We start from the raw sequence: 23,206 nt of genomic DNA, 5'->3' as shown, positions 1-23,206 counted from the left end.
ATCATTATGTTCGCATTTTATTCGCATAATCCAGTTTTAATGCCAGTAATGTGTCAGTAGTGAGGTGATTACATCAATTCAGGTGATCAAATGAAATAGCATCAAATAGCATCAACTACATCAAAATACATTTGGATTTTCAGTGTCTTCACTAAATTATAACCCAAATTCCAAAAAATTGTGACGCTATGTATAACATAAATAAAAACTGAATTCAGCGCTTTCCAAATATTTTTTGACCTGTATTCAATGAATACACTACAAAGACAAGATATTTGACTGATAAACTAAGTTGTTTTTGTTTTTTTAAAAAATACATCTATTGTGAATTTAATGCCTGCAACACATCCAAAAAACAGTAGGGACAGGGGCATGTTTATGACCCTGTGACATCAGCCTTTATTTCACCAACACCCGGTAAATGTTTAGGCTCTGAGGACACAGATTGTTTAACTTCTTAAGTGAAATTCTTTCACACTCTTCCTTGATATTTGACTTCAGTTGCTCGACAGTTTAGTTTAGTAGTTCCTTTCCTGCAGAGTCACTCAGTTGTAACACATGCACCATGTGGCTTGGCATTGCTTTGCTGGAATAAGCAGGGGCGTCTGTTAAAAAGATGCCATCTGAGTGGCAGCATATGTTGCTCCAAACCCTGTATGTTAAAGCATTCATGGTGCCTTCAAAGATGTATAAGTTACCCATGATGCCATGTGTACTATCACACCTCTAAATCGTCACAGATGCTGGCTTTTGAACTTTGAGCTGGCAGCAGTCTTGGATGGTTCTTTTCCTCTGTAGCCTTGAGGACACAACATCCATGTTTTCCAGCAACAGTCTGAAATGTGCATTTGTCAGGCCGCAGCACATTTTTCTACTTATTGTCAGTCCATATCAGATGAGCTCAGGCCCGGAGAAGCTGGTGGTGTTTCTGGATGTTGTTGATATATGGCTTTCACTTTGCATGGTAGAGTCTGAGCCTGCAATTGTAGATGCAGTGAAGAACTGTGATAGTTTTCCAAAGTGTTCCTGATCCCTTGTAGTGGTATACATTATGTCATCATGTTGGTTTTTAATACAGTGCCACCTGAGGGGTTAAAGGTCATCTGCATTCAATATTGTTTTTTTGATTATGTCATGGGTAGAGGTGGTGAAATCCCTAAATTCTTTGGAAATGTTTTTACACTGCTGGACTATTTGCCCAAACAATGTTTCACAAAGTAGTAAGCCTTGAATTGCTTGTGAACAACTGTGACTTTTAACGCTGCCCCGTTTATACCCAGACATGATCCTTTAATCGACTTACTTGCCTTTTTACCTGTGCAGTGTTTCAAACTGGTGTTTTTTGAGCATTCCACAGCTCTCCCAGTCTTTTGTTCCTTCCATCCCAACTTTTTTGAAATGTGTTGCAGGTATCAAATTCAGAGTAAGTATATATTTTCAGCAAACAATATTTTTTAGCAGTTTGAAGATTAAATATACTGTCTTTGTACTGTATTCAGATGAATTTGGGTCAAAATGGATTTGCAAATGATTGCATTCTGTTCTTATTTACATTTTACACCGCATCCAAAATTTTTGGAATTGGGGTTGGAATTGTCCTCAAAGACCTAAAAAAAAAACAGGTTGATGAAAATATTTTTGTATATCTTTGTGTCGGGGGTCGTACAAACACCTGTGATCGTGATTAATGGTGTTTTCACAGGCTGGTTGTAAAACAAGTGTGAGCTGTGTGCAGCATCGAGGACCTTAGATCAAGTTTACAGTGTGAGCGTAATAAGACCTTGAACCTTGTGTCCTTTGCAAGGGAAGTGCTTTTAAAGTCAAAAAACATGTTAACAATGTGCCACACAAATTCCATCTGGTCTAAAAACACACTCTGCAATCTATTGTCTGAGAGAGTATGGAAAATAAGAGCTTGACAGTTGAGAGTGCCTCATTTCCACATTTTGTTCACTTTTCCTTAAACGCATGATGGGCATGATAAGATTTTGGCAACAATTCCCTACTTGGATGTGTATAAAGTACAAAAAAAAGTGGTGTTATGTGGAAAGACACTTGGCTCTGCTCGGAAATGTCTCATATGCAAATAGCCCACTAGATGGCACCACTGACGGCTACGGTCCATATGAAGTTAAGATTTCTAACGATTTTACAAACGGGGACCTAAATATTTCAACAAAATACTGCAACTCCAGTGTGCTAAAACTAGATATGATTGACAAACCCATGATTAAAGAATTTTAAAAAATTCAATGGCATTATTAAGAATGACAAATTCTTCAGTAAGTGGACAGAAACATAAACTGATTTGCTGGACTGTTTATGAAAATTAAGCCACTTGTGGGAAACATCCAACTACATGATCACTCTTCTAAATATAGCACATCCATAAAGAGATTTTGCTGTGAAAACCAGAGGGGGACAAGGTGTGCTATTCAGAAAAAAAAAACAGTTCTCTTTGGTGGTCAGGTGGTCACAATATCTCTCAAAGCGCTAGAGGGAGTCTGCATCCTCATCTGCCTTTGTGGTGCGTTTAGGTACCGTGGAAATGCGTTGGAAATAAAAGAGAAGTAAATGCCACAAGTTTGCAATATGGACTAGATGTAGTGACGGAAAAACAAATAATGATTGATCATTTTTATTGTATGGTTGAAAAGGTACTTGATATTAAGCCAATAGCTTCCTACAGTTGTAGGTCTGTTTGTTAAGCTTGTGTCAATAATTAGGAGCTTGATTGAATTTCCATTTACTGTTTAAACTTCAATTTTTGTCTCAATGGTCATCATGCAGGACACCACTTTAGCATCCAGCACTCAAGTCAAGTGCACAGTACCTTATAAATCAGCCATGCATATATGTGAATACATACACATATACATGTATGTAAATAAGCCAAGAAGAAGCAATGCATGATGAGTACCATTTCTGCTAAAATGATGGCCTCATTAATTATCTAAGCTCAGCATCAAATTCTTAAGAAATAGAAGGGCGGTGTATCCATTTAGGCATGATTTCCAATTTAACCCAAGAAAAAATATAAAAGTCAGGGAAAAGATGTACAAAGACAAAGGACTGATTTAGCAACAGTGGTGGAAATGATGCTACAACACAATCAAATACAAAAAAAGAACACTAAAGGTTTTTACGAAAAGGCAACAAAAAAAGGGAGAAACAATTAAGTAAACAAATAAGGAGCACAAAACAGGAAAATAAGGGATATGAGTAAGGTCCTAGATATAAATGTATACAGTTACTTAGCTTTACTATCCAATTTTTCCATATTTTTGCGACATAAGATAGTCGGCAAAGACATAGGATATGAACACAGTGAACTATGCACCAGAAAACGGACCCTGTGTGTGGGCCCTGAAGGCATCATCACACTCTGACAGAGCGGCAGACTTGAGAGTTGCAACTAGTCTCTGCAGGATGGTGTGAACTTCACTGAAGACCTTGAACGAAACATTTATCTCACTCTGAAACTACAAACCTCTCTTATCTTGGTTGGTTGGAGTCTGGTGTGTGAACGCAACATTTTTTTTTAAAAAAAAAAACCTAACCTATAATTTTCTTTTCATTAATTATTCTTTTTATGTGAGAGTCTGAGTGACTGTCAGACATGGCTGAGGCACCGCCACCACAGCCACAACCGGTCGAAATTGACCCGGAATTTGAGCCTCTCTCCCGCCCGCGCTCCTGCACCTGGCCGCTGCAGCGACCGGAGCTCAACGACCCGTCCGGCTCCAACACCTCCTCCCCGGCCCCGTCTGTGCAGCAGGAGTCGGGAGGAAACACCGAGTTCATCAGCAACCTCGGCTTGTTGGAGGAGGACTACGAAGAGTATGCAGAGCAGAAACCGCCTGTGTCCTGCAATGACTTTCAGTGTCGGGAGGGAAACTGTGTGCAACCACATCACCACCACCACCACCACCACCATCACCATCCTCTCCAGCAGCAGCAGCAGCAGCAGCAGCAGGTCGCGGGTCCGCAGCTGCCGCCTCAGCAACAGGTGCCTGTTCCTGGTGTCGCTCCGCTTGGTAGCTCCGGACAGAGGAAGAGCAGCTCGTCCCGCCGTAACGCCTGGGGGAACATGTCGTACGCTGACCTGATTACTAAGGCGATAGACAGCTCACCAGAGAAGAGGCTGACACTGTCTCAGATTTATGACTGGATGGTCAAGAGTGTGCCTTACTTCAAGGATAAAGGGGACAGCAACAGCTCCGCGGGCTGGAAGGTGAGTGCATGCGTGCATGTATAAGCATCCAGTTGTTTAGGATGAACATGATATGTAACCTTTAACTCCTTTAACGTCAAAACTTAACTTTACACGACAACACAAAAGAAAGAAAAAGGTAATTAAATACAGTTATGCACATGTGCACAATACTGTCTTAAGGCACATCACTGAACCCTGATAATGTGCAAAACTCTGCAGGCAAACATACGTTACACTTTATATCTAATTGTTAAGTTTATCCAAATTTTAGTTAGTATTTTCTTAATTTTGTGAAGTTGTTGTAACTAAAAAATGACAAGTGAAATTGCCCTGTTCTTTTTAAGTGTTGGCAACTTCAGTAAAACAAGTTATTCTGACTTAACTTGATCATCACAAAGAGGATTTTGCCAGTGATGAAGTAAGGAGATCTGAGAGTTTTGTTTCCTCAACATGTTGAAGTACAACTATAATTGACCAGTTTGCAACCAGCAGAATACAGATGCACAGTGAAGTTGGTGTCCTGACGTTGATAAAATTTGTAAACATTGATTTAATTAAACTTGTCAAAATTAAGTAAATATAACTTAATCTTAACTAAACTTAACAGTTATATATTAAACATAAACATAAATTGGTTTCCTAGTTTTTTTCCCCAGTAAAATCAACTTGTCAGATTTTGCAGTGTAACTGCACTGATGCACATTGTGAATGTTTTACTATACTGAGCAGAAAGAGCGATGTGATATAATTGCTGGAGTTTTTTGCACCCTTTTCAGTTGTTTATACGTTACATTGGTGTAGATTTCAGGGAGGACACATGGGAACCACCCTCTCAATATTTAGAACATTACCAATTAATGTAATACTATGCTGTACCGATTGAGTTTCACATTCAGTGAGGATGATGGTCATTCAGCAGAAAGATTAATGACTATTATGATTACTATGATTATTAATGGGGAAACTATTTTCCCCCCATCCCTCTGAGAGAAAAACTGTTTTTCCTTGTCTGTAAAGGTTATAAAATGTTTACATATCCATGAAAATGCTTTCATAAATGCTCAATAGCTACCCTTGAATTTGGCTACTGAACTGTGGCATCTCAGTAACCTTTGAAGTTTGGGGGTGGTTTCCTCTGTCAGCAGTAGCACACGCCTCTCTGCTGTGTCAGTGAGGAAGCATACACCTCTGAAGCAGCAGCACAGGATGTGAATGTAAACATCCCATACACAAACCTGAGAATATTTTCTCTGTACAATCCTGAAGAAAAACACAACACAGCAAAAAAATTGGACACGTTTAGAATGGAGAACGGGCATCGGAAAATCTGCAGCAATCTTAAGCTTTATTATACAAATGTCAACAAGATTTTGAGGGCAAGGCTTGACTGAGTGGTGGTAGAAATCTGGGAGGACTGAAAAGAATAATGTGCAAGGACACTCAGATATACTTCTTCCTGTTCGTGAGCAAACCATTGTGGGAACAGTCTATTCAGTATTACCACCAAACATGTACTGACTCATGGTCTGTGCAGCATTTCCACAGTAATGGAAAACCCCGTTCAGTCCTGAAATTTTGCAAAGCGGTGCTTTCTGGCCTGGAAATGCATTGGAAATATTTAGCACCAGAGAAAAGCAGTAGCCTAATGCCTGTGCAAACATGCTAATCCAGGTCTTAATATTGTCTCGCCGGGTGAGGAAGTTACTCAGCCATGATGGATAGAAATTAACTGAGGACAAAAGCAGACAGAGAAACTAAAGTAGACGCTAATTAAAACCTGCACACTCCAATGTCCAAATTCATATTTCAGCTCCGCAGCCCTTCCTGTAACCCCTGCATTCCTGTGAGATGTAATTGTCAGGAAATGCCTTTGTGAACCTCAATCAAATATAGTTTCCATTGTTTAACCCCCCCAGTTGTGAAAAGCTTTATCACGGCTTCTATTATGACTTATGGTTCTGTTAAACCTCCCTTTCCTTCTTTTCTTAGCCTTTCTTAAACCACACTTTGTTACATACAGTAGGTGCACTGGCTGGTGGGAAGGTTTTTGGTGGGGAAGCAGCGTGGAGTAAACCGTTCAGAGCTTCCCTCCGACAATAACAGGAGGCGACGCAAACAGCTCAATCAGTGTTGGGGAGTGTGTCGGAGGGGAAGGGGTTTGGGAGAAGGGAATGCTGGGAACAACGTCAAACATCCTCCATTCCTGAGCTGTGTGCTCATATCTTTGTGTCCCTGTCTTCTAGAGTTTCCTCAGCGGATGCTGAAGCTTGGAGAAAGGGATTGCTGCTCTTTATCCTATCACTTCCTCCTCTGACCTCTCAGGGCTTCTGTTGAAGGTGTTTGTTCAGCTCAGGGAGTCAGACTTTTTATAAGAAGTAAGATTTGTAAATAATGGACAGCTTTTTGAATTTTAATACAAAAATACATGTTTAATACACTTCAATAAACTTACAAAGCAGCAATCAGTGATATCTATCAGGAAGTTCAACCAACCGATCAGAAAGAAAACAGGGTCTTTTACCTGTCATATTGTAATTCTCTGTCTAACCCTGCTGCCCCTAAAGTTGGGTTTCAGTTTTTGATGATGGCTGAACAGACTGTAACGTGACTTAAAAACCTTCCCCGACTTTCTCACTTGCTTAACAGTCCGTGGACTGACTTTTGTGTGAAGGGCTCAGGCCGAATTCTCTGGAAAAATCAAATGATGTGATGAACCTTAAGCAAAAAAATCCCTTTCTGGCAGAAAGCCCTTTGGGCAAAAACTTCTCCCAACTGTGTGCTGCATCTCTTTTCAGCTCTGCTAAAGCATTACAATGTGCAACAGTAACTGGCATTAGCTAAGAAATAGAGTCCCCTAACATTATCAAACAACCGGCCTGGTGCCCACCACAGTCCACATATGCTGTGTTTCTGTCATATAGCCTACATTTTGCAGCGGCAGGCTGTGGACAGACTTTCACTTATAACTGAGGTTTGGGCTTCCTGAATTTGGCAGGCCCCTAGGAAAGCCGCTCAGCCTTGCTTCCAATTTTCTTTATAGTGGCCCCTTGTGGTATTGCAGCGAAAAAAATCCCTTGCAGCAGAAAAACTCATCTTCCCCGTAGACCATGTCTGTAAAACAGCTGAACGGACACCTCGAACAGCAAACAAAGTCATTTATGACTCTTTCTATTATGAACTTTTTAGCCATGGTGGTCTCGAGCCGAGGAAAGTGATTTAAAAATCTGTGAAGACGTTACAATGTAAAGTCGATGAGCCGAGCTGGAAGTCATGAATGAGCCCAGTGGCCACATACGGCTGAAGTAAATACGAAAGCTAGAAACCTTTCATTCAATTGGAATAAATAGGCGCCACCTTGGCTTTGGTATCCATTACATCTATGTAATTGGAGCTGTTACAGCGCTGACTAAGGGTCCGTCTGTGGAGCTGCAGTCTGCGTTCCTCCTGGGAAGGTAATTTCTGAGCTTGGGATTGAAGTGGAAGGACAGCGGGATGCACCAGTTCATTTTTACACCGTTTACGGCTGATAAATAATACATTTATCAAATTCAGTGCCCTATATCGTAATTTCAGGGCTCTTATGGTTCTGAATAAAAATCACAGAGGAAACACTGGCATGTGAAATATAATGTGCTATTATGGTTTTAGCTGGCAGATGTTAGCTAACGTCGGTTTGCTGTCCAACACAGACAAATTGCTAACTAGCAAATGTAGCAAAATATTGTATTGAGTGGATAACATCATCTAAGCTATCCAAACCCCCGAGACTGGTTTGCAAATTACTTAAACTATGAAGCAACCAACACTAATTCCATGTAATGAAGCTAAGTAAAAGCTATCTGGGCAGCCAACGAGTCAACCATAACCTAAGCTAAGGTTAGCCAGCTAGCTATAAAGCTATGCTGTACGCTTTATGCTGTCTGCCGTTGTTTGCGTTGTTAAGTTGGCTGATGACACAGGCTAATTTGCAAAGAGCAAGCTTGTCATGGAGCCAATGATCCCATTGAAATGAAGGAATATAGGCCTGTAGATCAACAGGATGCCGGTCAGTTCTGGTCAGTTTCTTGTTACTCACTGATATGACTGATGCAGGTGCTTGCTTGCGACTACGGAGGATGTTCACTGCAGTTTACTTAACACCCTCAGAGGTGTCAGTAAACCCAAGTTTTTACTAAAGGTGACATACCATACCTTTAAAGAAAGCATTTTACTCTCAGTCCTAACTCAGTGTCAGATGTAAAGGTTTTGCAGTAGCCACTCTTCATTGTGCGCCACTCAGTGAAGCCGCAAATGCCTCAACAACAATAGCACCAGCCTGTTTATCTTTAATATTAAATCAACACATCTCCACTTCAACCTCTGCATTCCTAAATGTTGGCATGCTTCACTGGGCCTTGGAACCACCGGCTAACAGTTATTTTTACACTTTCCTGTTAAAAAAACACGACTGTCCCCCCACAATGAACTATGATGCATTTCCTGCAGAGTGGATGGAAAACAGTGCCATGTGTTAACATCCCCGCCCTGCAAAACACGAGGGTCAGGGCTGGAAAAAGAGGAGGGTCCAATAGGAGAGACCATACATGGATCATGTTTGTGCGTCTAATTCTATGTGAAGTCATTTTATTCCACCTCAGCGTCCCCACGTCACACGCTCAAAGAGATCATCAGCCTGCTTGTCATTCTGTTTTGTGTCATACCCTGGCCTGTGTATTGACTCTAAAATCTGAATGCATGAGCGTCCCTGATTATTATGACAGATACAGATAAGCCAGAGACCTCATGGTGAGAGGAGGGCGTTGAGTTTGAAACTCAGTGATTATACAACTCCACCCAAAAAAACTGAAGGTGGGTGGAGGGCAGGACGAGGGCAACGCTGCTGCAGCTAGAGCTTCCTGTCTCCAGCATGTCATGGAGATTTTTTTTTTGTTTTGTTTTCCCTCTAAAAATTTGTGGTGGCCATGGTGCCTTACTGCAAGAGAGGGCCTCTGCCAACTGGGAGGACTGGTTCCCCTGGGATATTGGTGGGTCTATGAGTGGCAGTGTGCAGCATGCAAGGTACTTTACAAACTTACTGGTACTGCCACTGTTTTTCTCAGTGAGCTGTGACGTTAAATAATCGAACAGGAAGTAACACCTCAGAGTTTAACCGTCAGAGAGGATCAAAACATGAAAGAAAGTATTTTACCAACCGTTTCTTCAACCTTTTAAAGGTTATGAAGTGCCAAAAGACTATTTATTTGTAGTGCCACATGCAGTTTTGGTTTTTATACACAATTGTTTTATGGATAAATACACCATTTTGGTGTCAGCCTGCATTAATGTGTGTAATCGCCGCCTGCTGTAAGGTGGTTTATCTTACTACTTCTGTAACACAGGTGTCAAAAGAGCCCCTGTTGATTCTTCTGTCTGGTGTCTGATGTTGTGTGGAAAGTAGTGACAGACAACACTGACAGTATTTATTCAGGATAAGCAGAGTTGCTGGATGGAAAAGTTTACCCTACCTCCATTTGAACAATCACCAGATCAGGTGACAGCTGGTGAAAGGGTGTGCTAGTGGAAGTGCAGGTTGAGTGCAATAGCAGCTGTAGAGATGTCTGCCTTCTAACAAATATAATAATAGAACTACATGGCATTAGTTTGTGGTGCTTAGAGGCATTACCAATGAGTTAATGGGAAAATCAAAATCAAAATATTTCTCCTCTTACAGAAGTGCTTTTTGTCGATCTTGTTTTGATGTAAATTGCGAAGTGTTGAAGATATTGGCCATAGAGATGTCTGCTCTCTGTATAATATATAAATTCTATATAATGGAACTAGGTGGCGTTAAAAAGAAAAATTGAGAAACTCGAGAGCTATGTCCGTAGACTTGTTGTAAGAGCTGTTTTCTTTTTATCACTGTGCAGAAGGAAGTGTACATCTACTCATGGACGAGAGGCTTGTGCAGTAGGCCTAGATGCACACTTCCTTTTGCATGGTGATTCGGTTGGTGAATGCAGTTCGGTAGAAAGAAAATAGTTCCAGCATGAAAATGCTCTCAACAATTATCATTAAGTAATTGGGTCTTTATTTCTGGCAAGAGGCATTGCTGTTGAGTTTTGTAATTTTTTTGGTTTTTACACTTTGAGCACTACTAGCTGAGTGCCATCTAGTTCCATTACATTGGAGAGAAGGCAGACTTCTGTACGGTTGATATCTACAACACTCTGCAACTCACACCAGAACAATCTATACTGATAAATAGCACTACAGGAAAAAAAAAGGAAATATATGTATTCTTGATTATGGAGTGAACTGTCCCTTTAACTTCTTTTGTAGCACTGTCATCAGATCAAAATTTCAGTTTGACCAGCACTTGAATTTATCACCACATATTTGATGTTATGCTAACATGCTAAACTAAGATGTTGAACAATGTTAACTATTATATTTGCTAAACATCAACAACATAGCATTGTTTTTGCAACTTTTAGCATGCCGATATTAGCATTTAGCTCAAACCACCACTGTGCGTATAAGTAAGGCCTCACAGAGGAGCTTGCAGCACTGTGGAAAATTCAACGTTGTCTGTAAAAGCAGAGTACAGAGAAAATTCTCAAGTTTTAGTATTTTGTTCAGTGAAAAGTAGGCTACATTTAAAAATAACTCACCACATTGTTGGTTTATAAACTCAGTGTGGTGATACAGGCCTGAAAAGAGCGAGCTACTACAGGCAAACAAAAAAAAAACCTGAATAACTGCCAGCTATTTGTCTTGGGATCACAAGGTTAAAAAGGGAGGCCTGCCCTTAACTTAAGAGGCCCACTGAAAGCTTCAAGTAACCCCATGAAGAAAGGGATGCTTGGGGCAGGGGCTTTCAAAGAGGAGTGACCGTGGCTTGAGGGAAGGAGGGGAGCAGTCAGCTGACTGGCTCGCTGTGGGCTGAGGCCTGTGTACAGTCTGCTGTCTACACATGTGTGAGTCTGTGGAATCTGTGGCATGTGGGTTTCTGCATTGTCCTCCAGTCCCAGGCAGGATAATAATCCCCCCTCTATATTATGTTCACAAAAAGAACCTGGCCTCTAAGCCATTATGCAAAATATAAAGGACATGGGTGCTGAGGGAGGCAAAGAAATGTGGTGTGAAGGAAGAGAAACAGGATCAGACGTAATTGAGATTAGTGTCCAGTCTTCTAAAAAAAAACAGTTGGCCTTTTCACTCCGTAAAGTGTCTCAAGAATGTGTGTCACTCTCAAGATTAGGCTGAGAAAGATTAGAGATCACGTTTGTAATGAGCTTAGTATTTCTGAATATTTGGTATGATTTAAGTATGATTAGCGTTGTTTTTTTTAATCAATAACACACTACATGAGGATGTTTTAATGTGTCTATCATTCTCATTTGCTCCCTGCTTGTTTATATAAAGCCGAACTCCCAACACAAAGCTCCCCATTCCTTTTCATCGTCCCACTTTGAAGCCATTGCAGAAGTAGGTCACTCAGTTTGATGCTCACTGTTAATGAAGTAGCCTGCATTGTGCCTGGAGCCATGAAGAGGCGACACTGTGTCCACACTCTCAGGGCTCTTCTTCTTCTGCAGCTGTGCTCGCCTTTTTTACTGCCATGTAACAGAAAACTCAGGTCCTACGCTCCTTTTCAACTTCCTGGGTCAGAGGAGAAAGGGGGGAGGGGTGCACAGGAAGACACTGTCAGGAAGTGGCTTGTCTTTTTACTGTAATCTCTGCAAGTGTTGCACGCTACTATTCTCTTATTTACACCACATATCTGATGGCTTTGTGGTGATAGTACTGCAACAGCAGTAGATAACCATTTTCAAGTTTATTTTTTGCACTTTTTGCATTTTTTGCTAAAGCCGTCATACAGAATAAGATAAAGTAGTGTGTTATTTGATTTCCACTCTTATTCAGCAGTTGCTAAATAACATACCTCCTGTGCCTGTCTTGCATTTTAATTTGAGAGAATAAGAAATATAGCGACAATTTATCATTTTCAAATTGTAATGACTCTGACCAATATTGCATTTTCAGATATTTAACCCTTTGAACCTGAGCAAGAAATGGTCCAAAAATTTGCAAGAAATTAGTAAAAAGTTACAAGAAAATTACCTGAAAACAGGAGAAAAGGAAGAAAAAAAAGGAAAAACTAACAAACAAGAAAATGACTGTAAGAGAGTGCTAAAATTACAATATGAATATATGTTTTCTATTTGTATTTTTGTCTGTAACATAATTCTAAATATACAATTATGGTTTAACGTGACTGAAGTTTCACATAATGATGTAATCGTGTGTAAAAGTAATCCATGTGAGCAAAAACCTCAGACTTCAGACCTGCCTGAAAACTGTGTTCCCAATATTTTTTCAACTTTAGAGACAAGCTGACGTCAGATCGTGATGTACTTCTTTATATGGTCATCTTCTCCTGGCACACTATTGCAAGTGTTTAACATAACATAACATAGATTGCTGTATGTAGCTACATGCTAACATTAGGGAAACGTAATCTTGGTTTCTTATGTTTTTCATTTCTTCCTGATTTGGAATCATATTCATGTTGGGTTGTGACGGTTAAGGTTAAGAATCTTGAAAGTTTTTAACGGTAGTAAATGCCATTAAACTCTGTTACTGTATTAAATCCTGGCTGCAGTTACAGTGCAGAGTGCTGCAACTCAGCCTTGCAGCAATTTTTTCCCAGTGGACACTTGCGGTATTGCAGCAAGAAGCATTTTCCCCATTTTGATCCAGGGAGCTTTTATACTTGTAAAACTTTTTTTGAGTTAGGAAACACAATTGAAAATCTGTGACATCATCACAATGTTAAGTCTATGAGTTGAGCTTGAATTTGCAGGTGGAGCCAGCAGGAGAAACAACACAGCACATATTCAGTGGGCCATATAGCTATGAAACTTTTTTCAGTGTATGTGCAAGGCGAGCAATTCTTAGTGGACTGAATAGGCAACATCTTCTGTTCAGATCTAACATTCATGGCAGAGGAACCAAGGGTGCAGATTTGGAAGACATAGTGGGGCTTAAAGAGACTAAAACAGAGAGTTTCAGACAGAAAGTGAATGCAGGTATATATTCAGACAGACAGTATAAGAAAACCTAAATGTTTTATAAACAGTAAGGCATGTAAACATTTTCTAGGAGAAACCTAGTATATAAGTGGAAAATGAGCATTGCTGTATATATAATGACATATGTAGGCTATCACATGTCACTAATATGAAGCCAAAACTTGACACTGTGATTTAAACAATCAACTTGTAAACAGATGTCTGTTGGACTTAGCCAACATGTGGACGGCCAACAAACTGGTCAAAAAGTGTACAAAACTGACGTTTGAAGTAATTCTCTTTTTCCCTCAGTCTGTCATTACAGCTAAACATCAGGCCACATCATTGATATAAAACAGAGTTACTGATTTGAGTAGCAGCTGGTTTACAGCAGCCATCTCCTGGGGGATCCTCTGTCCTGTCTGTGGTTGTGTCTGGCAGTGTATGTAAAACGTTTAGACCAGTTGCAAGTGAGGCCACTTTCACTGTGGCTGCACCTGCCCCTACAACTTGGCCTTGTTTGTTTACTTATCCTGCAACCGTTACTGCAAGCCTCATGCTTCACTACACAAGAAACAGCAGCTGTGTCAATTCGATTGTTTTGAAGTCCAGTAGGAGGAGTCTCTTCATGCTGCAACAGTTTGTCCTGATGATAATGATCACATGATTGAGAGATCATTGGGTGCATTTGAAGAGTTTAGAGCTAGTGGATGATTCTGCACAGTCTTGTAACTTAGCAGTGTGTAGAGAGTTAACTGCTATCTATTGTGCTGCATTTACAGCATGCTGTTCAACATGTTGCATTTCTAAGGGGGAGACTGAAAATAGATTTTGTCAGACGCAAAAAGATCTTTCTCATGTCAGGCATCCCTTCACCGGCTGACCAAGGACCAGTGTGACTTTGAAACTCACATATTCTTCAGTGTAGTTTTGAGATTTTTTTGTTTGTATTACAATATTTTGCCATGAGATATACTGTGTTATTTATGTGTTATGGCTCAGCAGTTTATCATTATTATATTTTTATTGTAATATGAGACTAGATAATATTTTGGATAGCATAAAATCATAAATATTGACTTTTTGGGGTTTAAAGGCTGCATTACAATAAACTGGTGTATTTTTTTAGACTTAGCAGACTGTTGTAGCTGTTCTATTTGTTGCTTTTACCCAGTTTGCCTGTATTCACATTACTGATGATATGTATCAAAAATCACAGATACTTTTTGAAAGCACCAATAGTCAACTGTACAATATAGTTGCAACACTGATATCAACCATGGTATTTTGACAAAAATATTGTTAGATTTGATTTCTGATTCCATATGATTTGATTATCGCCCGGTGATTTACTCTTTTACACGCTTGTGTTGGATCACTGCTCAGTTTACTCAACACATTTCTCTTAGACATTTACGTCACTTACAGGCCTCCATAATCTGTGCCTGGGAATTTCCCTGGTCGCCAAGACAGGTCAATGAAGAGCATATAGACTTCTTAATGCTCCACATTCAAATGAGCTGCCATGCAGCTACAGGTGCACGTATTTTAATACGTCTATAAAGTCAGTTAAAAAAGCAGGCGATAACAATGTGTATTATAAAGAAGTTTAGCAACAATGAAACATAAAGGCCACCTTGGGTTGGTCTTTCAGAGACATAATGTGTGAATGGGGCACCTCCTGAGTTAGTGAGGCAGGGGAGGTCTTTTGTTCTCTTTGGGTTGAGGTGAGGTCTGTCTCAGACTAGGATTATCCCTGGCGGAGGAGAGAATTCTTCTTCCCAGGACCCAGTCATGCAGTCCATGATCTATTGTGGGCACTGATCGGAGGCTGCAGACATTTGCATATCACTAGTGATCTCAGCCATGTGCAAGCACGGCATGTCATCTGGTTGGTGGAATAAAAGTTGGTTCACAGGCTGAGTCTGTGCAGCGCACTGCTCAGATCTCAGACCTCAGGTCCTCTGCTAATGACTCATTTCCTGTCTTTGGTTACAGATAGATATCAAGTAAAGAGAGAAGAAAAGGTCATGAATCAAATGAAGACGAGTAAGATTGAGCGTTGCATTTTGAGGCCATTCAATGAGTGTTAAGTCCAAGTATCTCCAGTTTGTATGTGCAGGATGACCTTCGACACAGGAAGCCTCATTTAAAACTCAGTGGAAGAGAAGGGAGGAGTCCAGTTCTAGGATTGGGGGGTTCTGTTGTTGTGAGTCAGTAAGCAGACAGTCTGACCCAGCAGCATGTAACATCTGATGCTTCTCCTCCTGCCTGTGCTTCTGCTCCATCCAACCTGTTTGCATGTGTCTGTCAGCGCCGGCTGAGGAGCTCGTGTTCAGTGAACTCATTGACCTCATCTCTGCCGGCAAAAACATCTCACTCTGTCGCCCTCCCCATCCTCACTTCGAACTCTGTAACCTCCCCCAGCTTTCTTTTTCAGTAAAAATTTTCTCATTCATGCACAGCCCGCTGCCTCTACTTTAGGATCAGGCTTCACAAGGCCACTGTTGATGTATATGGCTTGAGGTTGAACTTTCTGTGGTTCAGCACCTTCGTACGGGGATAGTTGTATATATTAACTATGAGCTTGCTCTAGTTCTACAGTTACTTGAAGTGTCATTGTGGTCTAACACTACACTGCACAGCTACACAAAATGATTGTAAATACATTTATTTGATCACTTTATAGAGCCATCCTCAATGTGAAATGAAGAATATTAAATATGGGAATATGAGTCGCATTCTGAGAATTAAGATGCACTTAATGCACCCAACCCAAGAACAACATTTTATGTCCAAAGAGACCAGGCTATACAGTACATCTGTGTCCTGTGTGACCGCCTTTCTGTTCTCAAACCATTACTGTTTTTCTTCCTGTGAGAATTACCGCAGGAGGCGCCTCTGCGTCCTTTTTAAAGCTCACAACATAGCATTAGAGAAAGTTGACTGAATGAGGCTTTAGGTGTATACATGTTAGCACAAGGACAAATGTGACCACATACAAAAAAAGTGCGCAAGTTGGTTTAAACCCAAAGTAATACAGCCGGTTTTCAGTTCAAGAAAAAAATGCTGCTGGTGGAAGGGAGGTATTCGACTGTACACATCAAACATGTTGTAAATAACACATATGATTACTGCCTAGAGTGAGGAGGGATCAGGATGACCACCCTAATAAACTCATATATAAGACTTCTAAAAACAAGCGTTTAAAACAACATAAACTTCAAAGTAGAAAATACTTTAATTTGCTAAAAATCCATTTTACTGAATAAGGCTGATACATGTCATGAAAATAGATTCAACAATATAATTTAATGTCCTCAACCTCATACATGACGCGTTTTCCTCACCATGCAAGTTTGATGTTCCCTTCCAGTGGCTTCAACTGGCAGAGTTTCCACCTTGAAGGGTGTAGGTGTAAAAAAAAAATTTTTAAAAAAAGGTATATATAAGCAGAAATGGAATACAATACAGCACATACAGTGCCTCTTTTAGTGTGAAACCACTTGAAAATAAGATTTTTTAATTTAATTTTATTTTTTATCCTTAGAATGAGCTGTTAATATCTACATGGGGAGTGGGTCCTCCTCCATGTTGCACCACCATCTTTCTACAGTATCCTAGAATGGACAAACCAAACACTGGCTCTATACTGTGCCATTTGTGTTTTTGATTTGGCCGCCAAAGTTGACAGCCCCTCCACAATGAGCTGAATGTTAAAAAGTAAAAACTGTTTTTCATGTGAAACTGCTTTATTCAGTGTTTTTACTGACTTTACTTTAAATCACTGGGTTTGTTTGTTTTGGAGCCAAACAGCATTGGAAAAATAAAGATTTTAAGGTGAAATTGCTTTATTATTTAGTGTTTCGTCTGTTTAAGTCACAGGGTCTGTTTGTTTTGGAGAGGAAGGGGCCTCTGTGGATAATTAACTTCAATTTACTGTACTATAAAACTACAACTTACTCTCTATATCACTGTTTGTGTATATATATATATATATATAACTCTGTACATATAGCTTCTGTACTGTTCTGCACTTGTTTATTTGCACTCTGGTTAGATGCCAACTTCCTTTTGTTGTACTATACTTGTATTGTGCAATGACAATAAATATTAATCTAATCTAATCTAATCTAATCTAATCTAATCTAATTTGGCACCCATTAAAAACCTCCTTAACAATGAACACTGAAGGAATTCTACAATTCTTGGTACATGGAGGAAGTTTCAGCTGGTTGCAATTTGCAGTCCCTAAAGCTAGGTGCCACTAAATCCTACACACTACTCTTTTAATTAGGCTACGTAGTCTAAATGCACTAAAATGCTAACTTTATGTATACTTTTCTTAGCGGATGGTGTCACTTGTATAAACTGTTTGTATTGTCTGATGCCATCTTTTATTTGTCCATCGTCACATTCAGTAACAGATACTGAACTCTGTCTCTGGCTGTAACGACATCTGTCTTGCAAGGGTACCAAATATTTATTTAGTGTTGAATAAATGACACCACATATCCCAAGTATCCCTCGCTCTTCCATGCCAAAGTAACTAATGACTTTAGCTGGAGAGCGTGAGGAGGGAGTGGAAAAGGCTCAGCAGACATAATATTGTTGAAGGAGGATATGGACGTATGCATACTTCCTGTTCATTTGCTGGCTTTGACGTCGCACATCACCCAACTACCAGCTTGTTCTCTATTCAGTATGAAAAATGACAAACGTTTCCTCTGCAGCAATAATGATTCTCATTTAATTCCCATTGAGATTCAACCAAGAATCATTCTCAGGTAATTCTTTTTGAATCAGAGAATCAGTATTTTGATGCACTAGCATATTTCATAAGGAAAATAATACCAACCTTTGTCCAAAATCATAAAAGTCTCATTCAAAAATCATTTCGATGCCTCTTGGAGCCTCCACATAACAGCGAGTCCATGGATAACCTACAAATTATTCATTTTTTTCCTCACCCAGAACTCCATCAGACATAACCTGTCCCTGCACAGCCGCTTTGTGCGCATACAAAATGAGGGAACGGGAAAAAGCTCCTGGTGGATGCTGAACCCAGAGGGTGGAAAGAACGGAAAGTCACCCCGACGCAGAGCTGCATCCATGGACAACAACAGTAAGTTTGCCAAGAGCAGAGGAAGAGCCACAAAGAAAAAGGTACGACCCCCCTTTTATTAAACTCATATGGAATAGTTTGACATTTGAGAAAAAGCGAAGATCTATATCACTCTCTACGGACTGGTATCAATCTTCTCATCTTACTCTCAGCAACAAGTGAAACAAGCATGTTCCCCAAAATGTCAAACTATTCCTATAGTTTTACTCTTAATAAATTATAAACTGGCCATTTTATGGCAGCCTGTTTGAATTTTTGATGTTTCTCTGTCCTTAGATGGCTCTACAGGAAGGGGTTGAGGGAGGAGCTGGCAGTCCTGGTTCCCAGTACTCTAACTGGCTGGGAAGCCCAAACTCCCACAGTAATGAGGACTTTGAATCCTGGAGCTCATTTAGGACACGCACCAGCTCTGACGCCAGCACCCTGAGTGGCTGCCATTCACCTTTCCCTCCTGAGCAGGATGACCTGGGGGAGTCTGATGGCCATATGATGTATTCTGGGGCGGCAGGGTCCAAGATAACCTCCACCCTGCCCAGCCTGTCCGAGGTTGCTGGACCCATTGGCCAACACGGCTCAGAGAACGTCATGGAGAGTCTGCTGGATAACCTGAACCTGCTGTCTCCTAAAACCGCCCAGCTGGGTTCTGACTCCTCACATTCATCAAATGCTGCAATTCTTCAGAGTATCCCCTACAGCTCTGCCGGCTTGACCCCGCACCCGCAGAAGGACTACCGTAAGTGCATGTACAGCCAGGTGAGGATGAACTCCCTGCCCCCTTCCCCCATGCAGACCCTCCCAGAGACCAAGCCTGGCTTTGGGGCTTATGAGAACCAGTATATCTGCCCTGCTGGCCTCCTCAAAGAGCTGCTGACCTCAGATGCAGAGGCCAGTAGGGACACACAGGTGTCTCAGATAGGCAGAGGAGGTTGTCTAATGCCCACTTACAGCCGTCAGAGTCACATGGTGGGTCATAATGGAGTTAAAATGATGAATCCTCCTCAAAGTCACACAGTTCCACATGGAAATCCACAAGCTATACATAGCCAGGGTCCTTCAACCTCACAAGACTTGAATAGCTGTAACATGATCCCCCTGACTAGTCTGACTAGTCTTTCAGGGGCCCCTCCTCGAATGACCAGCCTGAGGACATGCATGCCACCGCCCCGTGGACACCCAGCACACACTATCACTGTTTCAGCAAACTACGGCAGCAATAATGGGTACAGGGAACTGAACTCGGTTCACCCGAACAGTCATCACCAAGAGCGGCTGCCCAGTGATCTGGACAACATGTCCATTGAGAGGTTTGAATGTGACATGGAGACTGTCCTCCATGACACCCTTATGGATGGCGGGGCGCTGGACTTTAACTTTGACCCCGCAGCTGGGCCTCATGGGTTTCCCCAGAGGGTAAAGACCACCACACATAACTGGGTGTCAGGCTAGGACGCATGGGGGATCACACAGAGGTGAGGCCAACAGGTAGTCTGGCAGTAAGTACATGTGTACAAACTATAACAAATCAAATGTCCTGTTTTCCATGTCCATGTTCCTCATACCTGAACATTTTTTCATTCTCTCTCACAGGTTTTATCAGCATCACGCCACTGCTCACTGTCATTTACAGGCTGGAAAATATAAATAAATATAAATTCCCAGAAGCCACCAAGATCACACCAAGATCATGTCCTGAGTGTCATCTCTGTGTATAATCATGCATGTCATTACTTTAAATTCAATTAAGTAAACAAAATAAGTTTGTCATTTAGATCCAGATAATGAATACAACCTGAATTTCATTTATAACGGCATTGAACATGCTTAAAAAGACAGTTCTGCAACGAGAGAAAATTATTGAGACAAGCCCATAGCCTGTAGAGTTCAGGGAGGACCCCCCCACACCCCCACCCCCACACCCCCGGTAATTACATTATGTGCATTACATTTATGCAGAAAGAGACACAAATTGATGCATTGAAATTCACCAGAATGCAAGAAATTAAAAAGTGTTATGCTCAAAATATCCTGAGGGAGAACCCCAGAGCCCCAGTTCCATATGTGCCCCCAAATGTTGAAATGAAACCTACACCCTTGGACAAGCTAGCAGTAACAGTTGCCTTGTTTTCAGCTGCCTTTCAAAAACTGGAAATGCATGTGCACTTGTCTATTTTTGTCAATTCATGTTAATATAAAGATATACAGTATATTACAGACAACATAAAAAAAGGTTGAGCTTAAGTAATTTCTCAAAGATTTCTCAAAAATTTCTCTATCGTTTGTGGCCAGTCAACACTGCAGGATCACATTTTGTTTGAAAACTAAACTTTGCAGCAGTTATTCAGCCAAGCTGAACATACTTGCGGGACTTCAAAAACAGGTCTTCACTTGTAACAATCCAGTGAAAAGAGCCAGTTTGGGGGCCAACTCAGCAAGCTATTCAGTGAGATACAAGTATGGATGAATATTTCCACAGTGTGATTCGACACATTAGTGGTATTTGGCCTTGTGCGTAAATGGTCAAGTATAATTTGAAAATGGCACCCAAATTTTTAAAGGAGGATTTGATATTACATTCTAGTGGACCAAAAACCTGCTAAATTTGATGTTCTCCATCATCTGATCAGTGACGAGAAAATCAATATATAAAGTTTAAATTTAAGATCTTTAAGCATAGGGCCCTGAATGGCGAAGGATTCAAGTGTTGATCTAGTGAGATCTTTCTTCTTAAATGCTAGATAAATCAGTGTATCATCTGCATAGTGATACACACTAACTTCATTAAAATAGTAAATTAAATTAACTAGAGGTGAGAACAGAGTAAGTCCTAAAACAGACATCTGAACACCACAAAGCAGATGATGAAACAAACACCAAAAATATTCTGATTGGTGAACACACAGATTCAATGTATATAGACAGATGTTGTGGTACAGTGTTGTCAGATTCATCACTCAAACATAAGCCATATTTTCTCACCAATAGATGTCTATAGAGACCGTGAGACAAGCTGTATCTTTGTCTGAAATGAATTTATCATTCATATGATGATATTTATTTGGGTTTTTTTGGTAACTATTGGATTCTTGCTTCGTATTTTTTATTCTTGTAAAAAAAAACATGAGTGCCTATGCTGTGTACAGTGTATACTGTTTTTTAGTTACATGATATTGCTATGCTGTTTTTGTCTTGTTACATCAAACTAATACTGAATAAAATTAAAGATATTTTAGAGAAATTTCCATCTAAAACAACTCACTAAAAGTCCATATCAATCACAATTCATGTGGAGAAGTGAACTCAGTAAATGCTCCCTGTTGCGTTAATGGTTTTATCAATCAGTAATTAAGAGTTGCTTAAAAAGTGCAGGTGTTTTGGATAACCTTTGAAGAATAAGACTCCTCAACATCTTATTTTGCCTTTTTGGATTTAATCAGGGGAAACGTTCCAGCTCTAGTCTAGGACCACAATGACCTCTGTGACATTAGGAAATTTAACTAAGCTTGAAGTTAGGCAAAACATTTCATTTTGATGAACTAAGAAAAACAAAAAAAAAAGATCAAGCTCTGAAATTCTAAAACACATGGGACATTTTGGACAATTTTTCTGATTCTCGAAATAGAAACTATCCCTTTAAGAGTTGTGATACAGTGGGAGAAGCAGTAGTTGGAGAGACTGATGACGAAACCCCTGAACTGACTGGACCATGGCCTTCAAAGTTTAGTTGACACAGCAGAGGATTTATTTGCTCATTACCTCCTGCAGTTTTTATGCACCAAAGAGTTGTCTACTCTACCAAACACATTTAAGTGTGCCAGTTCACTGTGCCTCACAGACTTATAATGCTGTACATATTATTTTATTGTAGTAGATTTTTGTATATGAAGGGATTAAATGACTTATTAGGATTATACTGAAGTATTATACCATATGTATGATTGTTAGAAATGGTTGTTTACATATCTTAGTCCAAATCATATCAATAAATTTATGAACACTCATACCTCCAAATATTTTACCTCTGAAGTGTTGAAGGGATTTTCCTGCCATGTTCCTCACTGTGTAATGTATTGAATTTGTCTTCATCTTTGACATAGTTTTGTGAATATTTTTTTCATCGCATGTATTTGATTAATGCTGTTTGGACCTGTTCAGAGTGATGGACCATCTGTCTTTGTATGCATTTCCTATGTTTTCTTGTTCTTGAGGATTATAGCCATTAGTCTCAAGTAAATATTTTGTGACAGCACAGTGAATCATTTTAAATTAAACATGTATTTGTGTGAAATTAAACATTTTAAAAGATTTTTTAAAAAAGGATGTGAATTCATCTATTCAGACCAAACTGAAGGACAGCAATTGAGAATTTAATTATACTTTGGAATAAAGCTACTTCTGTAATTATGAAAGCATAAATAAATGGAAACATTTTAATAATAGGTCAAAAAAGAGAATATAATGCATTTTTATATGTAATCTTTGACATTAAACAAATGATGAAATCCACTGATGTGCTTTTTTTTTAGTTTTTTGAAAAAGGACATTTTTTTTTGTTTGGGAAAGAATGCAGTTATCTATGTCACCCATTCAGTGCTTTAGTCAATAAGTGCACTTGCAATTAAAGAAATAAAAGCTAAAATTGATTTGTATGTTCATATCCCAGTAGCATTTTAAGGTAATGTAAGGATAACTAATGTGTCAAGCAATCAATTTATTTTTCATATGAAACCATACATGGCACGACTCCTGTGAAATGCCTCGTCACCTCGTTCTTTCAACGAATGCATTTGAATTCAGTCCCTTCTTTGCCTCTTC

General features: G+C 40.0%; 1 protein-coding gene across 3 annotated transcripts; it reads left to right on the top strand.

Moving 5' to 3' along the window:
• The first annotated feature begins 371 nt into the window (after positions 1-371).
• Positions 372-22,897, top strand: LOC121952132 (forkhead box protein O1-A-like). Of its 3 annotated transcripts, none has more exons than XM_042498639.2 (4): positions 372-4,234; positions 18,244-18,435; positions 18,671-19,863; positions 19,982-22,897. In XM_042498639.2, the coding sequence occupies exons 1-3, from the start codon at positions 3,620-3,622 to the stop codon at positions 19,838-19,840; spliced, it is 1,977 nt and encodes a 658-aa protein (XP_042354573.2). In that variant the 5' UTR covers positions 372-3,619; the 3' UTR covers positions 19,841-19,863; positions 19,982-22,897. The 3 variants fall into 3 exon arrangements, with proteins under 3 accessions (XP_042354573.2, XP_042354574.2, XP_042354575.2); XM_042498640.2 differs by having other exon boundaries at positions 18,671-19,876; XM_042498641.2 differs by having other exon boundaries at positions 18,671-19,887.
• Positions 22,898-23,206: the final 309 nt, after the last annotated feature.

This window comes from Plectropomus leopardus, chromosome 15 (assembly GCF_026936395.1).
Source record: "Plectropomus leopardus strain MGB_pleo_1.0 chromosome 15, ASM2693639v1, whole genome shotgun sequence".
NCBI lineage: Eukaryota > Metazoa > Chordata > Actinopteri > Perciformes > Serranidae > Plectropomus > Plectropomus leopardus.
Note: the sequence above shows the minus strand (reverse complement) of the source record. Positions and strands in the feature narration are given on the sequence as shown.